The sequence below is a fragment of the Ictidomys tridecemlineatus genome, chromosome 3 (assembly GCF_052094955.1).
Source record: "Ictidomys tridecemlineatus isolate mIctTri1 chromosome 3, mIctTri1.hap1, whole genome shotgun sequence".
NCBI lineage: Eukaryota > Metazoa > Chordata > Mammalia > Rodentia > Sciuridae > Ictidomys > Ictidomys tridecemlineatus.
The window spans coordinates 19,701,793-19,718,755 of NC_135479.1; the positions used below are offsets into that span (position 1 = coordinate 19,701,793).

The window sequence follows — 16,963 nt, forward strand, 5'->3', positions numbered from 1 at the left end:
GCCCCTGGCCTTACCCCCCAGGGCGGTCCACTCCCAGCAGTGATCCGCACGGCGGTTCAGAGGCCGCGGTGCATCCCTCCTAGCCTCAGCAGCTGCCAGTGCACCCCCTCTGCGTGCGGTCTCTGAGCACTAGCCTTCTACCTCAATTCCTGGCAAGGGTGGAGTGTAAGGCGGCAGAGTGTTCTCCCGCACTGCGTGTGCAAACCTGTTTTTTTTTTGGGGGGGGGATGGGGGGTGTGGAAGTGGGCGGGGATTGGACGACACTGGAGCAAACAGAGAAAGGCTCCGGGCCGGGCCGGACCCGTAGTGTGTGGGGGGTGGTTTGGGGAGGCCACTACCCGCCTGCACACCACAGATAAGGAAACACTGCTCGGTTCTAATCATCTGGAGTAGCCCCAGGCCGAACATAGAGGTCAGTGGAAAAGTATGGTTCTCCAACTCTGTTGTCCTTCTGGTATGCACAAGGATGGGTGTGAGCACCCAAGACAAGGCCCTCCTCTAAACCAAGGGCTTGATCACTCATCCACTCTACCCCACCTTGGCCGCAGCCTGGTCCTGGCCAGAGTGGCTGTTTTTGCTGTGGGCTCCTTCCTCCTCCTTCTGTTTGCCAAAGTCTCCAATAAACCGAAGTCCACATCCGGTTTACCCCCCCTCAGCTCCTCTTGGCCATAACCACCCCACCCAGACCAGATGAGTGGAGGGACGGGTTTTAGAGTAGTTCAGGATTTTCATGCGGGAGATGGTGAGGGAAGAGGGAGCCATTATGCCACTCCATTTCAGAGATCAAGCAGTTTTTCCTCAAGCTGTGTTCCATCAGCAATCCACACAGCCCACACAACAGATGCAAAATCATAAGCTCATTGGAGCCTCCTGGGCCCAGTCCACAGGCCTTCTTTTTTCCCCTGGGCTGAAACTCAGGCGTAACACCTTACAGCCCTCTCCAACCTCATTTCAACAGTGACTTAACATGCAGGCAGTAAGATTTAAGATTTTAATATCATAAATCAGGGTCAGACCTGCCTCTCATGGCCAGGTCCCTTCTGGAGCCTCCTATCTTCATATTGCCTGGAAGGCTGCCTGCAGCCAGGGCTTCTCATTCCCTAGGAAGGACCAAGCATCAGCCTGAGAAAGGAGGCAACAGCAGCAAATGGTGGGAAGGTGGAGACAGAAACTTGTGCAGGTGCATATGTATATGTACTTACTTGTGTGGACACATGTAAAGTGTCAGTTTACAGACCCTGGCTCAGGGACAGTCTAGGATGGGAGAGGAGGTAGGGCACAAAGAAGCATATCTTTTCTCCTTGGCACCTTGGACTCACCCATCCCAGGGACAGACATATGGGGTAACAGGATACTCATCCCTGGGGCTCAGCCTTCAGGACTAGAGCCCTTTTAAATCTAGTGGAGTCACAGATCCAGTCTGTGGGGATACTAAGTCTGTCTTTTTTTGAAAGCCCTAGAAGGGTGGGAGGTAAGAAGTAAAGAGAGACAAGTCTCTTCTAGAAGAACTTGACACCACGGCCATCGCTGACGGTGATGATCTCAGCCTTGTGCTCCTGCTGTAGAGCCTGCAGAGCCCGAAGTAGGGTTGCCTCATCCAGACCATGGAACTCTGGACAGGAAGAGATGGGCAATTAGGGAGGTTCAGTTCCTAGGTGCACTGAGGAGAACAGCCAAACTGGAAACTGAGACATTCCAGAGCCAGGGTATGCACATGCCATCTACACTGCTGCATACGCCACCCACATTTACTGGGCACTCCTTAAGAGTCAGGGTGGCAGGCCATTTCTTAAGGACACTACCTGATAAATCACCTCCCATTCCCCTAATCTTACCCCTGTTGCAAAATTCAGAGATTATATCTATCTGCCAGTCTTCCCTATTATGTAGTTCTGAATGTTGTGGGCATTACTAACATTTTTATTTATAACAACTTCATTAAGATATCACTGACATAAAAATTGTATAAGTTGTACAACTTGACATTTTTATATACATGTGCATTGTGAAATGATTGTTGCAATCAAGCAAATTAATATACTCATTATCACTATATTAAAAAAAAAAAAAGTAAGGGCAGAAGAAAGCTTAAGTCAGCAAAAAGTGAGTTCAGGCTTATTTCCCCCTCCCTGGTTCTCCTGTAACCTCACCCCCCACAGCCCTCCTGTCCCTTGCTCCTATTAGATGGCACATGAATGATACCATCTGCTTTTGGGGCACAAAGAAGGGGCCCTTCCAATCAGCCCTCTGGAAGTCAGGGCCCTTGTCACCAGATACTGACTCTAACTGAATATTTGAACAAATTAGGGTCTGTCTTAACACAAAAAAGTACAGCCACTAGCCCTCACTAGAGACTGTTAAAAGTCCAGCACTGATATCCTTCTTAGTTGAACGGGACAGAGCTAGGAGCCAAAGGCCAGCTGAGTATAGAGATATGGAAAGATATTGCAGGGAAATGTGAGAGGCACCAGGCAAGCCCTGACAGGCTTGCTCACCTCACCTCCTGCATGGGTCCAGCTCAAGTCAGGGAGACTGCATTCAGAAGAAGGCTCCAGCTTTGCCCAGCCTGAATGATGGACTGGGCCAGGCTACAGCACTGAAGTCATGGGGTGATGGTGGGAGTAGCAAGCAGAGGCCTGCAGGGCAGTGGAACAGCCAAGAGTAGTAAACTCTGCCGATGCATCCAGGAACTAAGAGAAAGGGAGGTACCCCCTGTTGCCCCAGTAAAGACTGGAATGTTTGGTGATCCTGGGGATCAGGATAAGGAGTCAGAGAGAAAAGAACTAAGAAAGTGTTTACACTATGTAAAAATCAAAGAGAATACAAATCCTTGCCTGGCCAAAACTCAAAGTATTTAAATGGGTTGGGGGTGGGGCTGGGGGTGTTGGCCCAATTCCTTTAGCTGACACCCACAAATCTTGAGCCCTCTAAAAGAATGAAGGGTGAAAGAGAGCCTGAGTCAGCAAGGAACAAGAGTTTAGGCTTAATCCCCCATGCTGGCTCCTCAACTGGCATCTATAGCAGTAATTCTTAACTTTTCATGGGTAACACATGCCCTGGAAATCTTGTAATGTTAACTCTATCCCTAGAAAAATGAACATATAGCCAGGCATGGTGACAACTAGGGAGAGGCAGCTGGTTTTGAACTCACGATCCTCCTGCCTCCCAGCAGCCAGAGAGACTGAGGCAGGAGGATTATGAGTTAAAAACCAGCCTCAGCAACTTAACAAAATCCTAAGCAACTCAGTGAGACCCTATGTCTAAATAAAATATAAAAAAGTGGTTAGGGAGTTAGAAATATAGCTCAGTTGGTAAAGTACTTGCCTCACATGCTCAAGGCCCTGGGTTCAATCCCCAGCACCACAAAAAAAAAAAAAAGAGGGTTAGGTATATGGTTTAGTGGTTAAGTGCCCTTGGGTTCAATCCCTGGAACCAAAGATAAAAAGCACATAAACCCCCATAAACAATACTAGGGTTTGGGGGCGGGGTTTGGATTCGAGTTTTTTTGTATGAAATCTTTGAATATGGGTTAAGAACTTTTGTATTGTGGAATTCAGAGGCATAGAAATGGGAAGTCTGAGTACCAAAGTAGGATTGGAGAGAGGAGGTTTCTGATGATAAAATTGAAGAAGGAAAAGGCATTTACCCTCATTCTCTGTGTCTTCCCCATTGGTCAGTTCATACAGGGTAAATACAGAGTTATTTTGGCCACTCCTGGAAACCTGTAGACACAGAAAATGAGGTTAAATAAGAATTAAGAGACTCCTGAGAGAAGGTAAATTCACAGCTCTACTGCTTTCATCCATGAATGGTACTTATTCCCAATCCAGAACTTATGGTCACTTCTGCAGAGTGGCCCAAAACCCACAATCCAACAGGTGCTATATTTATATATGTACACACACATTTAAAACCACTAAACCACAGGCCTTCACGTGCCTGGAGAGTGACCTCTCACTCTGGTTGTTTTCCTGTTTCAGGAATGGGTGGTGTGTGCTTGTTATATTTGGGTTGTTGATGCTTCCTCCCCTCCTTTCTCCCTTGGGAATGTTTGGGGTTGGTGGTGGCTAGGAATTTGGGGAGAGAGTGTATTCTGTCCCTAAACCCACACTCCTTCAGAAAGCCTCATTCATGTGGATAGCTCCATAAGAGTGCAGTGGGGGAAGGGCCCCATGTTCTCCCCCCACCACCACCCTTTCCTTTCCCCATTTATCTCCTGTGGCCAGAGGCTCCAGCCCACAATAGCACTTATAGTTCCCAGTACTGCATTCTCTAAACATGGCCTCATGTACCCTCTGGCCTCCTACAGCCAAAGAAAGGGAGGTTCTATGTAGCCAGAGAAATTGAGTCACTGAGGGTGTTTGCATGGAAGGCCTACACTTCCTCTCTCTGTCCCTTTCCCACTTTGCCAAGTCTGGATCTGGGAATACAAGATATCTGTTTGGGCACAGGTAAAATTTTCTTTTGCCATGGGTCACTTCTTAGTACTTGGCAGCAAGATGGTCTCACCCACTGATAAATGAGTTTCCCCCATTCTTCTGGCCTCCGCCACATGATCAGGAAGCTAGACTTGTTCTTATCCAACCACTCGAGATTCCCTGCAAAAACAGACACTTATGAATGCATCATGCTCTATAAGAGGGACAAGGAAGGCCGAGGTTGTGGCTCAGCGGTAGAACACATGCCTGGCACATGTGAGGCCCTGGGTTTGATCCTCAGCACCATATAAAGATGAATAAATAAAATAATAGTATTGTGCCTAACTACAACTAAAAAATAAATATTAAAAAAAAAAAAAAAAAGAGGGGCTGGGGATGCGGCTCAAGCGGTAGCGCGCTCGCCTGGCATGCGTGCGGCCCGGGTTCGATTCTCAGCACCACATACAAACAAAGAAGTTGTGTCCGCCGATAACTAAAAAATAAATATTAAAATTCTCTCTCTCTCTCTCTTTAAAAAAAAAAAAAAAAAAGAACAAGGAGGACTACTAGGGTGGGATACAGTGGAAGAGACTGCTTTCAGAATAATATTTTACTATCTACAAGGCACCCATTCTCCTTAGCCCATCTCACACATTTCAATTTTGTACACAAATGAGGGGAAAGACTCAGGAACGAGGTTGTCTACCATACAGAATGCTCTGGGCTTGCAGGCAAGGGACAGAAAAGTTATTAAAGGGAAAAGATATATCCTAATCTGCCCTCAGGAAAACCCAAGTAAGAAGAAAAATAAGAAATCTGGGGACTTGAACCCACCTTTCTTCCTTAGTTCCTCTAACACAATCTGAATTGATTCCACAGGAAGTTTCCCTGGTTTAAGGTTAAGGGAAAGGCATACATTTGAATTGGGTTGAATAATAATTCTCAGAGCTAATCCCATGCTAAGAACCACCTTCCTTTCCTCTCCCCACAAACATGCTTGCAATTTCTGAACAAGATATAATTGGATTTGAATACACAACTATAATCTCAGTAATTTAGGAGACTGAGGCAGGAGGATTGTAAGTTTGTGGTCAGCCTCTATAACATAGGAAGAGCCTGTCTCAAAATAAAAAATAAAAAGGACAGGGATATGGCTCAGTGGTTAAGCACGCCAAGGTTCAATCTCTAGAACAACAACAATAACAACAACAAAAAAAAGGCATTTCCTGGATATTCTGACACTTTTTTTTTTCCCCCTCACAGTACTGGGGATTGACCCTCACAAATTAGATATTCTAGGAAGAAAGGTTAAAAAAAAAAATTCCAGTTAGAAAAAAGAGCTTTCGAAAATGAAAGGTACTACTGTTCCTCATCCTGTGTTCTCATCTTTCTTCATCCTCTCTCTATAGATATTTTCAGCAGCAAAAACAAATGATCCTCACTTCAGAGAAGTGGAGGGTGTGGAGAAAATTATTAAAGATAGTATCGAGTTTGAGTCTCACACAGAGAAAACAGAGAAGATTTAAATTGTCAAAATGGGATCTGGTTGAAAAGCTTGGCATTTGGCTTCAAGGCAGAGATTCTAAGATTGGAGCACTAATCGCTGTCAAGGACAGGAGGGTTTGGTACTACACCTGGGAGGTAAAACGAAGGCTCTCGCTGTTTTCCAAGTTCAGTTTGGGTAGAAACCTACCTAATGTGGGGAAAGTGGGAGGGAGGTGAAGTCCGGACTTGTGGAAAAGTGTGGAAGTGCATGTGTGTGGGCTGTAGAAGAGCCTGAGGGAGGATACGCTGTAGCTTGACGTTGTTGAAGAGTGGACTCTCCTGCGCTTCCATCACCGTCATGCTGGACTGTTTGTGCAGGCGGCAGAAAGACAGGACCAGCGAGCACCAAGCAGCCAGTTGCTTCTGCCGAGTGTCCACGTTCGGCTGTAACCTGCCGGGTGGAGGGAGTAGGGTGCAGAATTACAGGACGCTAGAGGCAGCACTTGCCCCTGGGCGCGTCTGGAGGAGAAAAGTGGGGAACTAAGAATGATAGCGGCTGGATCCTTTCTACACCCCCCCACCCAAGTGATGCATCAGGGCTGAGCCCAGGGCCCCGGGGAGGACACGGGAAGGTACAGCGGGGCTTCTCGGGGTCCCAGCCTCACGTAAAGAAGGGCGGGAAGCGGTACTGCCACGGCCACTCGAAACTCATCGCCATCGTAGTAGCCCAGAAAACACGGAACCTCCGCACACAGGACTTCCGGTATCCGCATCTGCACTTCCGGGCATGAGGCACAGCAGAAAGGTTCCGGACACCTTTCTAGGAGACTGACCGCCCCACGGAAGGGCTTTCTGTCATCGGCCAGTCCTCTGCCATTATCCTTAAAAGCTTTATCTTTTAGACCAGAAAGAGCCTTATGAAGTCTTCTGGTTCGATGTCAGAAAAGAGAAGTGAGTTCCCCAACGCAGCATAGTTTGTTAGTAGAACACCAGTAGAATCCAGGTCTCTAGACTCAGTTCCACTGTACTACGCATCTTTTAATATTAACATGCATGTCAGTTACCATTTAATTAAAACTCCCCACGATTTTACAATCTCTTTGATTCCTGTGTCTTTGACTCCACCGTTCCTCAGTCTCCCAGTAGAACTTTGTAAGTTGTATCACTAGAGACAGCTCTGCTTCCAAAGACAGAGCTGCTATCTTTCTCACTTCACCCTAGTCCTCAACCTCCTAGTCTCAAGTTCCAGGAACCCTTCTTACACAGTTGGTCAGTTCCCAAACCAGAATTGTTGCTCTATGCTCCCCACCCCCATCCTCTTTTTTCCCTATTTTATGAGTTTGCGGTCAGGCATGTGAACCCTTTAATCGTTCTCTCTTTGTCACTATATTTGATTCATACAAAGATTCCTCACCACTTTTACTCCTTTTTTTACAAGAGTCACCCTTAGACCTGTCTTCTCACCTCACCTTTCCAACTTCCTTCAGGACTTCTCTTTAATTTTCTGTCTCTCTCTGTCTCTCTTTTCCCTGGTTTCTTTCCTTTAGGAAACAAATATGTTTAGGCCATCCCTATTTAAATATATGCATACCCTTGATCCTGTCACCTCAATTTCCTGTCTGATCTTTAACCTTTATTTCACAGCAGTCCATCATTGGGCATAGTTTATGGTCCACAGAGCAATCAACAAATATTTTTTAATTCTTTTTTTTAATATTTATTTTTTAGTTGGACACAATATCTTTATTTATTTATTTTTATGTGGTGCTGCGGATCGAACTCAGGGCCTCACACATGCTAGGCGGGGGTTCTACTGCTGAGCCACAACCCCAACCCTAATCAATCAACAAATATTTGCTGAATGAATGAATTTATCAGCTTCCTCAGAGACCACCATTTTCTTGGCCTCTTTGATGCTTTTTTCTATGACTACCTCTTTGATCTTATTTCTGTCTCCATTTTTCCCTTCATTCTTCAAAGGTGGACATTTCCTTGGAGATTCTTTCTTTCTTTCTTTCTTTCTTTATTTTAGTTGTAGTTGCACATAATACCTTTATTTTATTTATTTACTTGTATGTGGAGCTGAAGATAGAACCCAGGGCCTCACAAGTGCTAGGCCAACACTCCACTGCTGAGCCACAGCCCCAGGCCCTCAACCTTCTTTTCAATATACCTTATCTCTTAGAGCTCTTATCTCTCCTGTGGGTTCTTATTGCCTTTCTGTGCTGAAGACTCTCAAACTTCTATTTCCAGATCTAACCTTTTCCCAATTGAACCCCATTTCTAATTCTATGTGGGACATAACAGCTTGTTCCACTGTTTCCTCATATTGCACATCCTTTTCTTCAGGCCAGTTCCTCCTCCTAATGGTCCTCTTCTATTATTACTGCTATCATTATCCTAATAACTCAAGCTCAATGTTTAAGTTGCCCCTAAGTTCTCTCTCCTTTATCCCCGCCATATCCAAGTCCTACTGGTTTACTCCTTTTTTTTAAACTTTATTTCATTTATTTATTTTAATGTGATGCTGAGGATTGAACACAGTGCCTCACATGTGCTAGGTAAGCACTCTACCACCAAGCCACAACCCCATCCCTGCTCCCCTGAGTTTTTTTTGTTGGGGGAGGGTACCAGGGATTGAACTCATGGGCACTCGACCACTGAGTCACATCCCCAGGCCTATTTTGAATTTTATTTAGAGACAGGGTCTCATTGAGTTACTTAGCATCTCACTTTTGCTGAGGCTGGCTTTGAATTCAGGATCCTTCTGCCTTAGCCTTCTGAGCCACTGGGACTACAGGTGTGTGCCATTGCACCCGGCCATGTCTTCATTTTTCAAGTTTGGATTACTGTCACAATTTCCTAATTTATCTCTCTTTCTACTCTTTCCCCTTCAAGAATGCACTCCATCTAAGGCCTTGTCATATCCCAACTCAGCAAACACCCTTCTGTGACCACACCTGTGATTGTCTCAGCTAAGTGTGATTCTCTCCTTCCTTTGCACTTGAATAAAGTTTGGGTTGTATTGCTTACATGTCTCTCATCACATATTCCATCATTTTTATGTGTACATATGTCAAATTTCCCACTAGATAAGAGCCACTGAGGGCAGAACAGATTCTAACCTACCTTTCCAACAGCCACACCATACACAGTGTCTTATACCAATAGCCCCCAGATGTATATCAATAAAATTTGGTAAAAGCAAATATGTGCCAAGAAGAAGTAGATATATTCTTGGGAAAGACGGTTGTATTCATAGAGATACAGCAAATATTTATTTCAGCTGAAACCTCACAATAGCTTAGGAGGGCTGGATTTGTAGCACAATGGTACAGTGCTTGCCTGGCACATGTGAGGCACTGACTACCATCCTCAGCACCACAGAAAAATAAATAAATAACATAAAGGTATAAAAAAAGAAACATCTTTAAAAATATATATCTAGGGACAAGTGTTTTCTGAAAGAAGTATGTCTCTGGGAATAGGTACATGCCAGGAAACATAGACATATATCTATGGCATAAAGAGGCATGACCCAAGTATTCAGAGAGGCAAATATTTCAACAAGAAGGAAAGTTTCTAAGGTAGCCAAGTGTGCCACAGGAATAAACAGTGTCTCCATGGAGAACAAAGTTGTAGTTGTTTTAGTGACCTGGAAGGTGAGTCCAAGCAAGGGCTGGAGATGAAGATTCCCTAGTGAGAACCCTTATTAACCAGGAAACATAGTTCATGTAAGAAATAGTGAGTTTGGGTTGGGGCTGTAGCTCAGTGGTGGAGTGCTTTCCTCACATGCATGAGGTACTGGGTTCAATCCTCAGCATCACATAAAAATAAAATACAGATATTGTGTCCATCTACAACTAAAAAATATAAAAATAATAATTAAAAAAAATGGTGAGGACTGGGGATGTGGCTCAAGCGGTAGCGCGCTTGCCTGGAATGCGTGCGGCCCAGGTTCGATCCTCAGCACCACATACAAATAAAGATGTTGTGTCCGCCAAAAATTAAAAAATAAATATTAAAAAAAAAAAAAAAGAAATGGTGAGTTAGACAGTTCAGTGTAATCCCAGTAACTTGGGAAGCTGAGGCAAGAGGATGGCAAAATTGAGGTCAGGCTCAGCAACTTAGTGAGACCCTGTCTCAAAAATAAATGAAAAGGATGTAGCTCAGTGGTAAAGCACCTCTGGATTCAATCCCCCAGAACCAAAACAAAAATAGAAATGGTGAGTTGCATATAAGGGCTAGGTAAGTCCCTAGAAAGTATAACAGTATATCAAGGTGAAATATCATATTGATGTCTCAGGAATCGGATAAAAGATCAAGCTAAAAATCAGTGGCTACTACAGAGAGGACAGTTCTCTGACCCCAGGATCCAAATGCTCCTCCGCCTTGAGCTTCTTCCACATCATATACATCTTCTGGTCGTTGGTTTAGTGGACACCAGAGGGCAGTGTGTGGCCAGTCTATAGGCCACACCCTGTCCAGGACACTGTAGGATCTAAGCCAATGACCTGGAGCGGGAATGGTGAGCCTAACTGAGGAAGCCTTTGGCATCAATCTGGAGGTCCTTAGGGATTGATTCCCTTCGCTTGTCAGGTTTCTGCTTCCCAGGTTCTGGGAGTAAACTGAGGCATGAAGAAGGGGAGAAGTAGGGGCTTCCAGGTAGCCTCCCTTTCTTCTTGCTAAAAGATTCTACCCTTGCCCCTCCCCCCACCACATTCCCAATCACAGGCTCCCAGCTGCTGTCCATACCGGAAGGGAGTCTCTTCCTGCTCCTTTCCTGGAGCTGGCTTTGGACAGGGGCAGGAAAGGCTCCTCCCTGGGAGGAAGGACTATAGGGGTATGGCTTTCATGTGAGGGTGGGGGCAGGTGAAGTGAATAGAATAGTGAAGCCATCTAGAGTCTTCCAGCTCCTCTACCCAGAGCTGAGTGCCTGTGGGACTGGCAGTGACTGTGGACACAGGCACCACTTGAATGGGGTAAGGGACATTGTACAAAAAAACAGAAATTTTATTTTGAAGATTACAGAACTTGTGCCATGATGCTGACTCACCTCCATTTCCACCAATCCAAGGATTGGCAGTGGGGGTGAGAGTGAGAAAAGTGGGTAGAGAGGGGAGGAGAGAGAAGTAACATGAAGGTTTTGAAGTTCAGGCTATCCTAGGCCTGGGTCTCACTGTCTTTACTCCTCCATACCACAAGAGTGACAAGGAAGGGGATGAGGCAGATGGGGGCTATGATCATAGCCAAGAGCACATCCTCTGGGGGATCAGAGAAGCTGGGCTGCACCAGGGAGCAGTTGGCAAAGTGAATCAGGTGGGTATCAAAGATGATCTTCTCTGCCCAGGGATTGGGGAAGCCCAGGCCAAACTCCTCCGCCTCATGCTCCAAGCAATCCCGAAGTTCACTATAAGGCCTGCAGGGCAGTAGAGGAATGGAGTAAGGGAGGGGTTGGGTCCAGGGAGAGGAGGTTTACTCCAAACTCACTTAGGGTTCAACCCCTAGCCTGAGCCCCCCTCCAGCACTGCCCCTACCTGCTAATCACGGTCCAGTCACACCAATCCTTTTCAATGGAGTCCATATAGATCTTATAACCTTGCCAGCAAAGTAGGGCATTTGTCTTATAATCTTCCACGGTCTTTCCTGTAGGTACAAAAGCTGCATTATGACCACACCCCCTGGCTCTCCCTTCAAACCCTCTGGCCCAGGTATTTCTAACTGGAGCTCTTGACCTTGTCTTCAAGCATGGGAACCTCTCCAAAAGTTTCCCTAGAAGACACTTTGGCTGAGGGGAGAACCCAGCACTGGAATCTTTTAATGACTTCCACATGCACAGCACTTCTTATCCTAGCCTGATGAGCTTCTCCACATACACCTTTCCCTGATGAGCTTCTCCACATACACCTTTCCCTGAATCTTCTCATTCACATGTGAGGTGGGCAAGCTCAAGGCTGGACAGGAGGGGTTTTTGTTTGTTTTGTTTTTTGTGGGATGAGAGGGAACATCACAAGTAATCCTGAGAGAGGAGTTTAGTGAGGCACCAACTGGCATTGGGGCCGCCTTGTAGCAAAGAGACCCTCCCCACTAACCTGGCTCTCCTCTTGCCCTTGGCCACTCTCTCACACCTTTGGGTACCCACCTTCTGACTTCAAGCTGTCCTGGATGGGAGAAGGTTGAGCCAGGGATTCCTGGGGCTTCAGGAGAGCTGTGGGGGAAGAAATGGGAGAGAAGGGTGGAATGGTGGGTTCTGGGCAGTGGAGCCTGCTTGGGGATTGGGAGCTAAAATCCTGAGAAGTCAAGGCTACCTTGGAAGAGAAAGAGGAATAATCCACCCTCTCACGGGATGTCTTCGTGCAGGGAAGGGACAGGCTGGTACCAGCTGCTTCCCACTCGCATCCAGGCCCAGAGCCCCATCCCTCCTGGGCAGCCCAGGACCTCCCAAGATCTCTGCGGGGTCCCCGCTGGCACCCCAGCTTTCCCTGAGTGGGTAGCAGCTCGCCTGCGTCCGCCCCGAGGTGGGGCTGGGGGCCGCCAAAAGGACAGCGCTGCCCTGCACTTCAGTCTGCACCCGTACTGGGGCGGGTGCTGGCCTCGGCCATCCAGCTCCCCTCCTCTCCGGGGCTTCCCGCGCCTCCCGCCCGGGCCCGGGGACGCAGCGCTCACCGCCCAGCAGGAGGAGGAGGAGGCGGAGCGCTGTTGGCCACCCCGCACGGGTCTCGGGGAGTCGCGAGCTGCCGCCGGTGCGCTCTGCACGGAGCAAAGCCATCGCGCGGTGAGGAGGCAACGAGGGGCGGCGGAGCTGAGCCGAGCCGGAGCGGGGGAGCCTATATCCCCAGCCCCAGCCGCAGGAAGCCGCGCCGCTTCCTCGCAGGGGCTGGGACGGCTGCGGCCACGTGGGGGGCGGGGGCGACGCCCGGGGCCGGCGAGCTGGAGGGGGAGTCGCTGCCGCACCCGCGCCTGGCGCCCGTGGCTCCCTCCGCCTAGCCGGCTTTGGCCCACGCTCTTTTCCATCTCACCCTGCGGGGCTGGACAGCTCCCCTCGTAACCTCAGTACGGGAATCTGTTTCCTGGGCCCGGCCGAGTGGCGCCCAGAGTCTCCCGTCAGATTCTTGTTGCCCCCTCCCTTTCGGAACGGGAGGGGTGGAGGAGAGCTGCCCTCCCCGACCTGGAGAGGAGGGAGGGGGCTGGGAGCTCCGAGGGCCTCTCAACGCAGCAGTATCTACGGCAGGGGGCTGGGGCACGCATGGGCCGTGGGGGAAGGGGCGCCTGGAGCTGGGCCGGCTGCTCAGAGTTCTTTTTCCCTGGGAACACCCACTACTGTCAGCCTGTCTGCCAAAATCTGGGAAAAGAGGGAGCCGGCTCTACTGAATCTGGAGAAGGGGAGAAAGCCTGCGAAGCCGGATAGCAAAGAAAACGGCCAATTACTCTCCCTTCAAGTCACCTCCCGGGTCCTAGACCCTCAAACCTGCATTGGCCGGTGGGAGGACAAAAGTAAGATGACTACGTTCCCAGGAGAAAGATGGCCACACTTTTGAGGACCAAAGTTTCTAGAAAGGGGATTGAGCCACTTAATGTGAAAGGTGGAATTATTATTATTATTGCCTAAGTTCAAACTCAGGGCGTTGCATATATGCTTTACCAATCAGCTATCCCTCCAGCCCCAAAGCAGGTATATTATTTTCATCATTTTACAGAGAAAGAAGGTACAGCTCAAGGAAAGAGCCCCACACTTGAATTCAAAACCTCTGGGTCCTAATTTTTTTTTTTTTTTTTTTTTTTAAAGAGAGTGAGAGGGCTGGGGATGTGGCTCAAGCGGTAGCGCGCTCGCCTGGCATGCATGCGGCCGGGGTTCGATCCTCAGCACCACATACAAACAACGATGTTGTGTCCACCAATAACTAAATAATAAATATTTTTTTAAAAAAAAAATTAAAGAGAGAGTGAGAGAGAATTTTTTTCAATATTTATTTTTTAGTTCTCGGCGGACACAACATCTTTGTTGGCATGTGGTGCTGAGCATCAAACCGGGGCCGCAGGCATGCCAGGGGAGCCACATCCCCAGCCCCTCTGGGTCCTAATTTTATCTTTCTGCTTCCCAGCAACACGGCCCAGATTTGCCTTCAGGGCTGCTGATGTAAAAAAATGTGGACATTGCCTTCCTCCCTAAACTGTAGTGAGGGTGCCATATGTTGAAGGGCATTAAAATCACTGCAAATACTAGTTTCCTCCTTTCTAAGTGACTTGCCTAAGACCACACTGCTGGGAATCCTGAAGGCTGAGCCTGGGCCCTCAGAGGCCCTGCCTTCTGCCAGAGAACAGCTGCCTCTGTGTTCTCTCTGCTTTATTATCTTGAAGCAGCCAAGGAGCCCAGGAGCTGGTTTGGCCATGATGTTCAACTCCCAGACACACAGCTGTCAGCACCAACTTTGCTAATTACTCCCAGATTCTGACCCTTGGACTCAACTGCTGCTGTTGTCCCAGTTTACTGATTGCTGCCCATCACAAATTATGATCTTTCTTGAAGTCTTCATCTCAGAATCTCAAGCTCTTACATCATGGCCGCATGGCATGTTATCCTGCTCCATGACTAGAATCAAGAGATTGCTTTAGCAAGGCATCTGTGGGAGAGGGGACATGGCCTTCTTGTTACATGCCCCAAAGCCCTCCTACTAATGATCATTCTTTTTTTTTTTTTTTTTTAAAGGCTGTTTTTTTTTTTTTAAAGAGAGAAAGAGAGAGAGAATTTTTTAATATTTATGTTTTAGTGGACACAACATCTTTGTTTGTATATGGTACTGAGGATTGAACCTGGGCCACACGCATGCCAGGCGAGCCCGCCACCGCTTGAGCCACATCCCCAGCCCCTATTGATCATTCTTGCAATGGTGCAGATAAAAGCCAGGCGGCCCCACTTCAGGCTGGGGACCAAATCTGTCCCTTCTCTTCTTCCCAAGATTGCCCTTTCCAAGAAGGAAGCATGAGTAAAAGGGAGGTTTCACAGTGCTAAAATAGGAGGAGGGAGCAAGGAGGAACACAAGGGAAACAAGCCATTTCCACTGGATGGCCAGAAGTACATGAGACTATTGTGGGTTAGGAAAGAGGTCGCAGTCAAGATTAAATGTAAGAGTTCAAAGCCAGCCTCAACAGCTTAGCAAGGCCCTGGGCAGCTTAGCAAGACCCTATGTCTAAATTAAATATTAAAAAAGAGCTGGGGCCAGGCACAGTGATGCATACCTGTAATCCCAGCAGCTCCAGAGGCTGAGATAAGAAGATCAAGGGTTCAAAGCCAGCTTCAGCAAAGGCAAGGCGCTAAGCAACTCATTGAGATCCATCTCTAAATAAAATACAAAATGGGGCTGGGGATGTGCTCAGTGGTTGAGTGCCCCTGAGTTCAATCTCCAGTACTAAAAAAAAGAAAGAAAAAGGTTCAATGTGATAAAAGCAACTGTTGGGTTGAATAGGGCAGTCTGGTACACTGGATAAAAAGACAAACATTGATTAGGATTCTGAAGGCAGACTCTGCCTCTGTCTTGCTGTGGAACCTTGGGCAGATCATTTTCCATTTCTGAAGCTCAACATTTTCATAGGTAAAATGGCCTTAGAATGAAAAAAGGAAAATACAAGCAACTTGATAGGAAGTGTTATTTTTGGCCTAGGGTTGGGGTTAAGTTTGCATAATGGTGGAGGACAGCTTATTAGAGTCATTCCTAAACTTGGGATTCAAACTCTAAAATAGGAGAATCTATAAATTTTCTCTCTTGATTTTTCTCTTCCCAGAAGCTGGATGTGTGGATTTGTTTTTGTTTTTGGTACAGGGATGAAACCCACAGGTGTTTTACCACTGAGCTACATGGTTATGTTGCTGAGGCTGGCTTCAAATTTGCTAGTCTCCTGCCTCAGTTTCCTAAATTGCTGGGATTACACCATCACATCCAGTTTGTGGGGATGTTTTATTGACCCCTTAGGGCATCCTAGTAACTGAGGATCTACTTTCAGGGTACTTTGGGGCTGACTGAGGACTGGTGACACATCTTCACCAGTCCTTCCACACTTCTTCCTCTTCTCAGTAGTCATAGAATATAATCTCATGATTGGCAACAATGGAAAAGGAAGGGCTTTATTCGGGATTGAGACTGATATCTTTCTAAGTCCACTTTTGCTTTAACTATTTAAAATATACTTTTTGCCAGGTATAGTGGCATATGCCTGTATTCCCAGCAACTCAGGGGGTTGACGCAGGAGAATTGCAAGTTCAAGGCCAGCTAAGGATGTAGTAAAGCACCCCTGGGTTCAATCCCCAATACCCCAAAAATGAATAAATAAAAAAACAATGTAGGGCTGGGATTGTGGCTCAGTGGTAGAGCACTTGCCTCTCAAGTATGAGGCACTAGGTTCAATCCTTAGCACCACATAAAAATAAATAAATAAAGATATTGTATCCACCTGTAACTAAATTTAAAAAAACAATACAATATACTTTTTTTTTAAAGAGAGAGAGAGAGGAGAGAAAGAATTTTAATATTTACTTTTTTTAGTTTTCGGTGGACACAACATCTTTGTTTGTATGTGGTGCTGAGGATCGAACCCGGGCCGCACGCATGCCAGGCGAGCGCGCTACTGCTTGAGCCACATCCCCAGCCCCACACAATGTACTTTTTAATGCAAATATTACATGAATGTATACTAGTTGCAAAATATTTAATACAGGAGACTCTATTCCCCCACTCCTTTCTCACCTGCCCACAAATTTTGTATTTAAAAAAATGAGATTTAATATCCCTTTTATTCAGTGACATTTTACACTCAACAACATGTCTTAGATATCTTTCCATGACATTGTAGATGTGCCTCCTTCCTTTTCTTTCTTTCTTTCTTTCTTTTTTTTTTTTTTTTAACATTTTTTAGTTGTATTTAAGGTTCTTAAACATTCCTGTATTCCTCTGTCCATGACTCCACCTCTCACCCCCTTTCAAAGAAAGGAATTTGATTCTGGTCTAGTTGATCATTGTTGTGAGATATCTTGCTCCAATGTAGATTGATTCTTTCTTTTTTTTTTT

At 46.7% G+C, this 16,963-nt stretch overlaps 2 protein-coding genes across 4 annotated transcripts; both read right to left on the minus strand.

Annotated features, from left to right (window-relative positions):
- Positions 1 to 977: 977 nt before the first annotated feature.
- Vps25 (vacuolar protein sorting 25 homolog) lies at positions 978 to 6,705 on the minus strand. Of its 3 annotated transcripts, none has more exons than XM_021724257.3 (7): positions 6,569 to 6,705; positions 6,209 to 6,354; positions 5,253 to 5,306; positions 4,510 to 4,598; positions 3,647 to 3,722; positions 2,501 to 2,636; positions 978 to 1,612 (listed from the first exon to the last, which is right to left on the minus strand). In XM_021724257.3, the coding sequence occupies exons 1-6, from the start codon at positions 6,619 to 6,621 to the stop codon at positions 2,539 to 2,541; spliced, it is 516 nt and encodes a 171-aa protein (XP_021579932.1). In that variant the 5' UTR covers positions 6,622 to 6,705; the 3' UTR covers positions 978 to 1,612; positions 2,501 to 2,538. The 3 variants fall into 3 exon arrangements, with proteins under 3 accessions (XP_021579932.1, XP_021579931.1, XP_005321950.1); XM_021724256.3 differs by having other exon boundaries at positions 2,501 to 2,690; XM_005321893.5 differs by lacking the exon at positions 2,501 to 2,636.
- A 4,190-nt stretch (positions 6,706 to 10,895) lies between these two features.
- Ramp2 (receptor activity modifying protein 2) lies at positions 10,896 to 12,888 on the minus strand. Its single transcript, XM_005321892.5, has 4 exons — positions 12,570 to 12,888; positions 12,046 to 12,111; positions 11,441 to 11,549; positions 10,896 to 11,322 (listed from the first exon to the last, which is right to left on the minus strand). Exons 1-4 carry the CDS (start codon positions 12,670 to 12,672, stop codon positions 11,067 to 11,069), a joined length of 534 nt encoding a protein of 177 aa, XP_005321949.1. The 5' UTR covers positions 12,673 to 12,888; the 3' UTR covers positions 10,896 to 11,066.
- Between the last annotated feature and the right edge of the window lie 4,075 nt (positions 12,889 to 16,963).